This window comes from Papilio xuthus, unplaced genomic scaffold, assembly GCF_000836235.2.
Source record: "Papilio xuthus unplaced genomic scaffold, Pxut_1.1 DF826933.1, whole genome shotgun sequence".
Classification (NCBI taxonomy): Eukaryota; Metazoa; Arthropoda; class Insecta; order Lepidoptera; family Papilionidae; genus Papilio; species Papilio xuthus.
Genome location: NW_013531716.1, coordinates 6,990,895 through 7,004,052, shown reverse-complemented (window position 1 = coordinate 7,004,052; position 13,158 = coordinate 6,990,895). Strand labels below are relative to the sequence as shown.

Here is a 13,158-nt window from a genome sequence, read left to right as displayed (position 1 = left end):
AACGAGTTATTCGAGTGTGCTTAACGGATTCATGGTTACAACGCAGACAATAATTTTGCCATGATTATCATAATTTACTGAGATCTTATTTCTTTCTTATTTCGTTTGATTTATTTAAATATTTATTTTATTACAATTTATGTAATATTTTATTGTAAATATTACTGTTGTAAATAACGTTACATTGCCTTTCTATCAATCATCCAACTTTGTCATAACGGCTTTCAAAAGGTTAGAAAGTGCAGTCTTCATATTACAGAACATACATTGCTCTCTAACATAGAAATGTTAGTTCTCTCGTCACACACAACGAGAAATGGATGCGATACAACACAATAATATTAAGTATATCACAAACATCGATGTACATTTTGCATCTGCATAGGATATGTAACATCCAATTTTCCAACACAATGCATACGAGTACAAACAAAAGCCAATATAAACAGCTTGTGACAAGACCAGTCGGAACTCCTTTGCCTCTCAAGTCATAAAACTTTCGTAGAGCTACGAGGTTACGGCTACGGATTCGTAGCAATACGTCCTCACAATATGACGTATACGTGAGACGTTCTATTCCGCGTCCCAGGCGATATTAAAATTTGTTGGATGGATTTTATTGTCAATTGAAATTGTTCATGAAATCCTATATGATATATGCTTTGTATATTTAATGTTGTATGTTATAGCTTTTACTCTAAATAAACTAAGTTTTTTTTCAGATTAAGGCGTATTTTATATCTTTGGTAAATATGAGGATTATTAAAAAAAAGTATTTGTACTGTTACTACATTACTAGAGGTGGCCCGTGACTACGTTCGCAATAAACTAAAAAAAAAAGACTAGTTACTAGCCTATGTGCTCTTCTAGCCTATGTGCTCTTCTAGCCTGTGTGCTCTTCTAGCCTATGTGCTCTTCTAGCCTATGTTCTACATCTTTACCAAATTTCAGCGAGATATATATAGCCGTTCTAGAGATATCTTGTACAAACATCCATCCATAGTAAGATTTTGAAGTTTCGAAGGTAAAGATCTACATTGTCGTTCATTAATCGTAAAAGAAAAAATGCAGCTAATCCATTTGCTGTAAATTGAACAAATGTATGGTATATCTATAGTAACATTATAAACCGGAAGAGTTTGTTTAAACGCGTTAATCTCAGGAACTACTGGTCTGATTTGAAAAATTATTTTTTTGTTAAATAGTCCATTTATAGAGGAATGCTTTAAGCTAACATTACGCTGCGACCAATAGTTTTTTTTAATTCCGCGCGGGCGGAGTCGCAGGCGACAGCTAGTGTATTATACATTGTGTTCGTGTCAGATGTTAAAAGGTTATCTCTGTGAAAGAGTATTATGTTACAAAGTGCGCTGTAGAAAGTATTAAAATACTTTGTATTATACGTGCCTCTTTGTCTTTGTCAGTCACTTTTATATCACTGAAACATATTTAAAGGCTGTAAACATCTCTACGGTGTATATTAAGTCTACTTATACTATGTATACTTAACTAGCTGTCGCCCGCGACTCCGTCCGCGTGGACATATAAAAAAACTTAATATATATTATAGAAAAGTATAATAAAAAGCAGCTCTTCAAGGCATAGATTCGAATAAATAGTTTCCTATGTCCGCCTCCTGGCTCTTAGCTACCACCTCACCAATTTTCAGGCATATCGGTAAACCCGTTCTTGAGTTATAAATAGTGTAACTAACACGACTTTATTTTATATATATAGATTTTTAGCCAATGGTGCCAAAGCCAGTGGTGACTTGAATTCGCCAAAATAGGGTAACCATACTTTATACAAGAGATGGAGTACAAAAATAGATTGTTCGCACTCTGAGCGGTAGATCAGATTTCTTATTTTTGTTGCGTTCCTTAGACTAAAAGTAACGAGATTGAATGTTGACAAAGGTAGGGGAAGACCATAAAAAGTATGGAATGACTGTGTGAAAGAGGATATACGTAGGAAGGGGGTAGATTCGGATATGACGGCTGATAGAGATGTATAGAGGAGTACATACTGTGCCAACCCTCAATAGGGATAAGAGCAGGTTGATGATAATGTTGCGATCCTTAGATTAGTTACATTCGAAGCATATGGATTAAAAATGTCTTAGATGAAACAAACGGATGGATGATTTTTATGACAAACTGTTAATATAGACTACGATAAGATTAAGTTACCATTTGGTACGTATTTACGTAATATAGAATTTATGTAATTTTAATGTGCGTCATAAATTCAGTTCTCGCCGACAAGTTTTACAATTTCCAGATTAGATTAGATTTGACGATAGCTTCTCGTAAATTTGCAATAACAATGACAATACATATTGTAAAGTACTTAAGCTGCATTATTGGCATACGAAATATATTCTCATAATGAGTATTGAATATTTGGATGACGAAATAACAACGAAATAAATTTCTTTCCTCAAGTTAGTACAGAAGAGATTTATTTTTCGGATGGTTCTTAAACATTTATTCGATTAATCGGACTATAGTGAACATAATTATTTTTTAAAAGGATTAATAAAATGTTTAAAACAAAGTTTTAGAACGTCTCTGCGGTCGTTAGATCTAATATCAATCAAACTCAGTTGCCCCCAACTCGTAAACTTCGATTCACCTCCTTACTTTACGAGCGGAGACAATTTATGAGGTCCGCCATCTTGAATTACCAGCCACAAGATGGCGGATAATGTATTGTTCTATCGTAAATAGCTTGGTTTTATTTTTAATGCTTTTAATTAATATTATTTAATTAATTAATAGTTAAATGTTGAACTTATTGAAACTTATTATTTTAATTTTGTCAGCAAACATTGTTATCATTAAAATAATTGTTTGTAAAAAATCAAGATTATTTTTCAAGACTAAAAAAATAATTATGTATATTTTTAAATCTACTTACATTTTAAACGTTTTTTTAGCTCTATGACAAAAACTTAATTAAAATTTTGGCCGGTGCGACGTTCCTATACGTTTTTAGTAAAAAAATCCAAATTGGTCACCGGCTGCAGCGGTTCCCGCCAAACGGTTATTGCAAAATTAAAATTTGACTATAAATTTATTTTCTACCTTTTATGACAAGGTTTATCAATTTAAATTTTAAACTACTATCAATTTTTTTTCATATCAGGGTTAATTTAAAATAGATGAATTTGTTTCAGAATTTGTTTGTGTTTAAGAAAAAATAAAGTTCAAGTGTTTAATCAGTGAAACCCGACGGTTAGAATACTCGAAAGACATACATACATCTGACATACATCATAACAAGACCTGGCCGCGCTTTTTAATTAAAATTCACTAATTAAATATGCTTTCATAAAGTTTCTTTTCAAACATACGTTTCGTAATTGCAAGTTGGATATCCTACTATCGTAACTATAACAAAAAATTATTCGTATTTTTTTATCAATTGTATATTTAAACCAACCGTACTTCAATTACTAATTAAATGATATGCTGAAGCCTAGTCTACAAGTTCACAAACTGAACGGAAATCAAAGGGAAGTTGAATTTGACATAAAACTATGTATGTGCAGCAATTCCTTTTCTATGCGTTTTCGCATGTCGATTTTCATCAGGCGCTAACCTTTGCTGCGGTTCTGTTTTTCATAACTAGGAATAAGTGAATATCTTCTGAGTAATATTTAGGTTAAAGGGTTTTTATAAAAATATAATAAAATATTAAATTTAATTGTAAGGATACAATTTGCAATATATTAAATTTGATAATAAAACTGATAAGTAAAGTAGGCGAAGGCGAAGTAAACAGAAATATTTAAATTGCTTTGCTTATAAATTCAGTTGTCTTATTACGTATTCAATGTACTAACGGCGCAGGAGCTTGATACAGTGTTGTAATTAAACAGCCATTGCCGGGGTCCGAACTTGCGTTGCACACTGTAACGGCATCTGAATGGCTCCATTAGGCACATTCAAACGGTGTTTATCTCTGTGTGCAGTCTCTTAGTTATTCCACACTTGTTAATTAGCTAACATAACGCATAATGTTCACAAGATTCTGTTCTAGAAATTTACTTGGTACTTGAATCTTGATACTACTAATACCAATTTATATTCCTAGGAAAGACATTTATTTTTAATAACATAGAAGTATGTAGTATATTACATAAATGTCAAAATGTAGAATTAACCCTTATTGTGGCAAGATTTCGTCTTTGAAGAAAAGCAAAAAAAGAAAGTTAAAAATGATTTTATAGTGATCTTATATTTTTATAAAGTTGTATGTATGGTATACTATACAAAATGAATATAAGAGTTAAATACACACTTGTAGTACTTAATTTAGTACAGATGTAAACATTATTCCATATGTTAATTTGTTTATATTTGTACACTAGCGGACCCGACAGACGTTGTCCTGTCTACACGTCTTTAATTTGAATATTATTTAAAATTTGACACTGCGATGGTAGCGCCGTCTGTCGGATCCAATGTAAAACATTCCAAAATCCACAACTACTAATAAATTAAAATTAATTAAAAAAACATTGTCCAGCGGACAAAATTGTGAATCTAAACCATTCCCAGATCCCCTTGAACACACACAAAAAATTTCATCAAAATCGGTCCAGTCGTTTGAGAGCAGTTCAGTGACATACACACTCACAGAAGAATTATATATATAAAGATTTTCAGGTAATGTCAAACCATTTTTTTAATTTTGATCTGTCTGGTCATTGTAATCCTCGAAACACCTGGGTTGATTTTGACGGGAAGGTTGACTTGTGCAATTTTATAGGCTACTTTTTTGTTAAATTTCGCGCTAACAAAGTAAAGGATGTCCTCTAGTTAATGTACAATATTTAACTTGATTTATCCCAAGGTTATATTGAAAGTTATTCTTGATAATATTGAAGGTATGACAAAACGCTTTAGTAATTAAGTTACACAAATTTTGCCATGAAGCCATTGTCGCAGCGTGTCGGGCACATGTATACACTAAAATTTTCCCGCCATTTCCCCGATATTCACAAGTCAACGAGCTCTTGACGGGAGGAGATTAAATTTTCAATTAAACACCGAACGAGGTTCGTGAATATTTGATGTTACATTAAACAGAATTTTGCCTTGAATTTGGTAATAGCAGTTGGTCTAGATTATACCATCTCGTTTTTAATAGTTTAATTTATATGATGGATTTGTGATATTGAGAGGAAGACTGTAAAAAGTATGGATGGATTGCATGAAAGAGAATATGCGTAAGGCAGTGTATTATAATATTTCGTTTGATAGAAAGATTATGAGTAGATGTGGTGTCGACACTGTTTGCGGAAAATGTCAGGAATATTTATATGATTGGTGAATATGATAATTGGTGAATATAAAAATATATTTTGTGGATATTTTAGTTTTGTTTTGATGTTAATAAATGCTGAAAATATTTGTTTTTCAACATTTTCTTTATAGTATGGATAGGACACCTTTATAAAGTACCAGGCTGTCATAAGGGAATTGGTTTACGTCATTGTTAAATCAGGATTCCAGTAATGTATTTACGACTTTCCGAATAGGTGATTGCGTACAGGTTTGATGTAAGATTTACGACGACCCACACGGAAAATAACAGCCACAGGGGAAGAGACGATTGGAAGGGATTTTATAGCTATAAATTTATTTAGCCTGTTTTATTTTGCTTCATAATAAAATTGAACATTTAGTCCCGGTTTTTGTATACAAAGTATTAGTTAAAGAATCGTATTCGATTTAAATCAGTGTTGATGTTTATCATAGGGTCCGGTATAGGTACGGTGTTCAAAATATTATCTTTTTTAAATATATTTTTGTACTGATGTTTCGGTAGTGGAAATATACGTTTTATTGGCATTTTTTTATTTCTATTGTTTTTATACATTGTAATACTTCGGTTCTTTGAGTGTCACTTAATAAATCAATTTATAAACAAACATGCAAGCAGTAACGTACCAATTAAATAAGCAATAGAATCAGTGCAGCGAATTTATAGTCTATTTTAATGAATGCCAATTGTTCAATTGCATTTGTTATATTTTTAAACCGTATATAAAATGTTGTATTATTTATACAGTTCTTGACGACACATTTTCCGATAAAAAATTGAGTGTTGTTCAAAAGTTTTGGTAAACAGGATATTAATGTCTAACTGTTGGTTCCTAAGACTAAAATTTGATCCGTATGCGTAAAAATGGTTATAATTTACCCAAAATATTTAATATTAAGAAACAAGCAATATTTATGTTTCTATGGAGTTTATCACTTAACCACCAAAAGGGTTTAAACTTTGTATCGATAAATAAAATTAATATCATTATAAAGAAAACAAAAAAAACATTAAGCTTTCCATTTTTGAAACTACGGGACAAAAAAATGTTGTTGCCTCTTTTGTTTAAAACATAGTCATCCAAAGTACGTGTCTCGTTGGCTTTAGATATTCCTGTTTATTTCGAAATTTATTATTACAGACATTTATTGGTCTTAGTACAATAACCATAACTATGCCTATTATTTTTTATTATTGATATAAAAAAATGTATCCGACCTCTTTCTCTTAATGACGGTCTTAAAAACTACCATTAAGACACCGAAAAATAGAGAAGTACTCCATTTATACTTTTGTAATAAAAACCAGTCGGAATGTGCTTTTTATTAACCGTAGTACGTCTCGTAGAGCTTTTAAAAGATTTTGACGTTACCCAGAGCTTTTCGCCAAAAGGAATGTCAGGAAAGTTGCTGGCAACTCTTATTACTTTTTATGAAAATGTTTTACGACAAAATACAGACTGATGCGATAAAAAAATAACGCGAATTTTAAACTACATTTATACTTTAAAACAATTTGTATTTATAACCTATATTGCTTCACTTTTACATAATCGAAAATTAACGAGGAAGCTTGATTATAATTTCATACCAGTATCGTTAATCTAGCGGTGTAAGCAGTTTTCTGACTCCTGAGCGACGGTGGCTCAGGAGTCAAGCACTTGACTTGCAATGTGCAGGTCCTGGGTTCGAATCTCGCCATGTACCAATTTGTTTTTTGATTTACGATTTGAAAATGTATATTTATCAGACGTTCTTACGTTGAAGGAAAACATCGTGATGCAACCTGCACATATCTGAGAATAAATTCAAAGATATGTGTGAAGGCAACCCGCACTTGGCCAGCGTGGTTGACTATGACCTAGTCACCCCTAACTTAGGGTAGGCTCCGAGCCCTTCGGTGGGGACGTATAGTGAGCTGATGATGATGAAGCAGTTTTAACAAAGTTTTAAATATATTTATATACTAATAACTTCTTAAATAAAGGTGTTTTTATTCCAAACGGATGAAGTCATGATCTTTATGTGTGGTGTGACAAGGAAGGATAAAGTTAAAAATGTGTATATTAGAGGAAGTTTGAAAGTAGCGCCAGTGATCGAGAAATTGAGGAGTAAAAGATTAGCGTGGTTTGGACATGTTACGAGGAGGGATGATGATGATATAAGCAAAAAAGTAATGAGATTGAATGTGGATGGCTACAAGGGTAGAGGAAGACCAAAAAAGTATAGACGCTCCGAGATCCTAAGCAAGAGTATTTTTATTAAACGTTTTTATTTAGTAAAGAAATGTTTACTACTTACTTTGTATTTATTAACACAATTTAGTAAGTATTTAACTGATTAAAATTAATTGATTTCTTTAAATTTTTATTGTAGCGTACTTATCAGAAAACAGGAAACATTTTGTGATAATTTGTTTTTCTTAATTTTCTTAAGGGACTTTCGTTCTTTTGAACATGTCTGTCCCATAACATTTAACTTAGAAGCTGATTACAACTATAAGTATAAGCGACATAACAATAAATAAAAAAACAAGCAATGATAATACCAAAAAGAAACGATAATTTAAAATTTTTAAAGATAGGAAAAGAACCGATTATATTTAAGGAGCTTATTTGAGCTCCTATTAAAAAGTAATTTTCGTGGCGTTGATGTTGTTTTTTGAAGAAATTATTTAGTCAGTAGATTTTTGAAATTTCCTTTGAATAAAAACAAAGTTAAGTTAAGTATTTAAGCATTTATATTTATGAAATAGGTAACGTAAGGCTTTTCTTATAGTCTTTCACAGGACAGTTTATAAATACAGAATAAATTTAGATTGTTTTATTGTTAATTGCGTATTTTATAATTATACTAGCTGTCACCCGTGACTCCGTCCGCGCCAAATTAAAAAAAGATCAATAATTGACATAAAAACTACCCTGTCTTCCAAGTTCGACCAAATTATAGATGCTTACAAAATTCAAGAAGCGAGCTTATCACTATCTCAAAGGCCGGCAACGCATCTGCGGTTCCTTTGGTATTGCTGATGTCCATGGGCGTCTTTGAACACTTCGGTGTTCCCGCTGTTCGTTACCGAACATACAACTTGATATGAAATGTTTATATAAGATATATAAATAGCATGATCTATTTTAAACGATTACAACAATCAAATATATTAGAATTGAAACTTTATTGGACTCTTAATATGTCTCAGGTCATTAGTAAATGATAATAGAATAAGGATTCATAGAAGTTTGAAATACTATATCTTATGACATTCTATTTATGAGCATTTAACGATAGTTAAACGACACTAAAATGTTGCAAGATTTCAAAGACAATTACGAGAACCACGTGCTATGTTTGCTTTGATAATGTCGGCTAAAGTTGTCATTTTGTTATCTTAATTATAGGCTTTTTATATGAAAATTTAATTACGTTTGTTAATCGATTACCTCTAAAATTAAACTGATTATAATTTTTTTTATCGTGTCTAACATAGAATAAAAGGTTACCGTTTTACCTTTTAGAAAATATTTCTGTATCTAAAAGTAAAAAGTCCGGGTACTAATTCTAAGATAATTTCACGAAATGTTATTTTTGTGCCAATAAAGTTATAAAACTTTTAACATTAATAAGTATTTTAGATATAATACAGGTGCATGGCAATTTGGCAGTGGCCGCATATTGCAATCTCTACTGGCATTCTCTGCTAATCCGAAACCGCTAGAGCTTTAATCCGTTGCAGTTTCTCCATCTGGTGCCTTCTGGGAACAATACTGAGGGCCTAGCAGGAATATTTGTGACAAATGTTTTCGTATCATCATCGTTAATTATGTCGAAATTAGTGTGAGATTTTTGGTGTAATTTACGCCCGATAGGGGGCGCTGTACAAATTATATCAATGACGATACGATGGCGATTATTACAGATATTCGTGCTAGGACCACTGTTAGAAACTGATGTATATGTAAGCGTATAATCTGTACGCGTTAAGGTCCGCGTCCATTAGCCCGCATAGGATGCACCGCACGCACGGATTTAATTAATTAATTTATTTATTAAAAATGTTATACAATTGCACAGATAGGTTGAGCGTTGAAGCCTATCATAGTATGAACTGTGTGACAGATATCGGAATGGATTTGCCTTGAAGCTTTGTCTTAGGAGCGACGTAGCGCTATGTAAAATCATACAAGGCAAACCAAAATCCATCAGGCCAATGGACGTTTAAAGAACGACTGCGGTGTCTTCCCTCAGTTTATCTAGAACGTTAATAAACTAATCTGCAGTAGAGAAAATACACAATGAACATATTTGAAGTATTAAAATTATTTAACTAATAGCAAAATAAATGATTTCATATTAACATAATAATTAAAACAGTTTAAACAGTTACATCATCATCATCATCATCAGCTCACTATACGTCCCCACCGAGGGGCTCGGAGCCTACCCTAAGTTAAGGATGATTAGGCCATAGTCAACCACGCTGGCCAAGTGCGGGTTGGTTGACTTCACACATATCTTTGAATTTCTTCTCAGATATGTGCAGGTTGCATCACGATGTTTTCCTTCACCGTAAAAACGTCGGATAAATTATAAATATATATATAAAATATAATAATAAAGATTTAATAGTCTATTCTAGATAATTTCTAATTGCTGCATCTTTGGGTGCAGCAGTTAGATATTGGTTAATGTTAATTTTTGCTAGTAAAAGAAAAACGAACTTTTTAAAAGCAAATGTTTATTATTTCTCGATACATACAAAAAAAAATCTTTTATGACAGATGGGATGATTATTTCTATGGATTAATTGCATTGTTTTCATGAGGAAAACAAGGAGGGTTTATCTCGAATCTTATCTTAACCTATAGTTGCTATCAGGATTGACAAAACGTTATCAAATGAGATTGACAATGTAATAAGTAACCATTATTCAGCACTTTAAAACAATGTCATAATCGTTATTTTTGTTTCGCGTAAGGCTGATGATATTTTGTGTCAGTATTGACCTGTCTTGGAAATTAACGTAGAACAAAAACCTTTAATCTTGTGAAATAACAATAAAAGTATGAAATGTTCTTTTTATATGTTCAAACATTGGTCCTTCGAGACGGATATTGTGTAAGTTAGCTATAATACTGTATTTATTCACTTATAACTACATAAAACATACAATTAATAACAAATAAATTAGTAAGGTATAGATTTTGGGAGATACTCTTTAAAAATATTTTCCCAGAAATCAACTTCGATTTTATCAGGCTTGAATCCTATTGTTAAGTTCTCATTTATATCTAGATAAGATTCTTCATGCATTTTATACGGAGTCCAGTGTAATCCAAAAATTCCTTCTTGTGTTGGATTCCTGGAATAAGAAAGTGTTTTTAAAATGAAAATCATCGATGGATATGGGTGTTCGCGTTTTGACTACAGAAGACTACAGAAATTCTCCAGTTCAAATCTCAAATTAACACTTTATAAGTACTAGATTAAAAAACAGACATTTAAAGTGATAAAAAGATCTTACCCATATTTCGCGAAATTGGTCCAGAGTTTAGTTGTCTGGTTAATTATTTTAAAGCTCTTAGCGTTTTTGTTTATTTTAAGATTTTCTTTCTTCATAGGGAATATATAATTTATTTCATCAGCATGACACACCGGTATTTTATCACCGAAAAACTTCTCTAATGCTAACGTACGAACCATGAAATTTCTCTCAGTTTTTCCAGTAAATTTGTAGAAGTAAAGTTTATTTTTCAATGAACAACTTCTTGCTAATTGGAACATGGGATAAGTAAAAATGTTTAAAGAGTAAAATTTAACTAGTTCTTTCAAATTATCCATTGTCACTACTTCGTCTTTAAAATAGAAATTTTTTATTTTTCTTCCTACTTCGAACTGTTCCGCCAACGTGCAATTAAGAGATATTAATTTGGGGACAAAGAATTCGCGAAATTCATTTGAATAGGCGCACGTTTCCTCCAGTGATATTCCGATTCGCATATGAATGAGACCTTCATCTTCGGTATATCCCATTACAAGTTCAACGCCCTCGTGTACACCGTTGCGTAATTTTTCAATAACATCACCAAATATGAATCTTTCGTTATTGCCAAATTCCTTTTCGTCAACTACTCCAAAACATAAATCGTAAGTTTTTTTTCCTTTTTCAAAAAATGTTATCGGTAATTGTACACCGATAAGTTTTTCTATTGGCTGACGTTTGAAGAAATCGTAAAGTTCTTTGTCATCTTCAGAATAACATCCTAATTTTCTAGCCAATGCGAGTCCTCTTTCCCGCGGTTCAAATGTTTGTCCCCATGGACAAGTCAAGGATCCACTCATAACCATAGCTCGTTGGAACAGACCTTTCGTCATTGGAGATATTAAATGGTAACTAACGCTTAGACCACCAGCGCTGTGGCCGAAAATAGTAATATTTTTGGGATTTCCGCCAAAACTTGCAATGTTCTCGTTAACCCATTTTAGCGCTGCAACTTGGTCTTTCATGCCAGCATTTCCTGGAATATCTTCAGTGTCTAAACAAAGGAAACCTAGAACTTCTAATCTGTAATTAAATGTGACGAGAATAACATCTTGTCTTACTAAGAATTCTGGTCCATACATATCATCGTTTCCACTTCCACTCACCAGACCACCACCGTGTATATAAAACATGACTGGTAGTGCATGCTTTGGCTTAATATCTGGCGTATAAACATTTAAATACAAACAGTCTTCTGATGCAGATGAACCAATGTCTACTTCGTTTAAAATACATTGGTAGCAAATATCACCAAACTTCTTAGCATCTCTGACACCATCCCAAGCTTTTTTTGGTTGAGGAGGCTAAAATATTATTAATCCAATATTATTTTCAAAATTATATTCTTATTTTCTAACGATTAATATATTTGTTTAATATTGGCTAATTTTAATTAATAATATAACATTTAATTAATTAAAAAAAAACAACAGAAACATACCTTAAACCGCAAATCACCTACAGGGGGTTCAGCATAGGGGATGCCTTTAAAACTAAAGAATTTACCTCCTATTTCATCTTCACTTAACTCTCCTTCTAACAATCCTTCTTTAACACGTACTTGAACCATTTCAAAAAAAATCTTAACTCTATACCACGAAAATATGACTTTAATTAACTGAGTATAGAAATACTTCTACTACTAGTACTAGTCGCCCAGTCAAAGTATGGTCATCAACTGATTTGTGTCGTTTACAAAATATTTCTCAGATATCTCGTCAGATAAAAATGTACACAATCTTTATTTTATTACTTTGATAATAAAGTAATGATAAGAATAAATATTTGAAAAATTAAACAACTTTAAATTGTATTTTTAACTCGAGAAGAATAATCCAAAAAAAATGTTGCTAAACTTGGTATTTGTTTTCCGATTCCAGTGTAACATATTGTGAGATAAATCTTACGGCCCAGTGCGATCAAGTTACGAATCTTTTGATCGATGTATATTCTTAAAGATTTTATGGCAGAGTTAAGGAAAAATATTGCCACCAGTTAACAAATATGATCGTAGTTAATTTAAGTAGATTCTAGTATTAGACATAAACTAAAGGAGACCACTTAAAGTTTGGTAGCGTACCAAACTAAAATATGTAAAAGGCAGACGAACATTATAGCAGTAATTTCTATTTGTATCGAAGTAGGAGCGTCGGTGGCTCAGTGGTCTAACGGTTGACTTGCAATCTGCAGGTCCTGGGTTCGAATCCCGCCATGTACCAATGTGTTTTTCGATTTTCGATTTACATATGTACATTTATCCGACGTTCTTACGGTGAAGGAAAACAT

General features: G+C 32.1%; 1 protein-coding gene across 1 annotated transcript; it reads right to left on the bottom strand.

Moving 5' to 3' along the window:
• Window positions 1–10,080: 10,080 nt before the first annotated feature.
• Window positions 10,081–12,553, bottom strand: LOC106122289 (esterase FE4-like). The gene is made up of 3 exons (XM_013318223.1): window positions 12,314–12,553; window positions 10,855–12,176; window positions 10,081–10,692 (listed from the first exon to the last, which is right to left on the bottom strand). The coding sequence occupies exons 1-3, from the start codon at window positions 12,440–12,442 to the stop codon at window positions 10,518–10,520; spliced, it is 1,626 nt and encodes a 541-aa protein (XP_013173677.1). The 5' UTR covers window positions 12,443–12,553; the 3' UTR covers window positions 10,081–10,517.
• Between the last annotated feature and the right edge of the window lie 605 nt (window positions 12,554–13,158).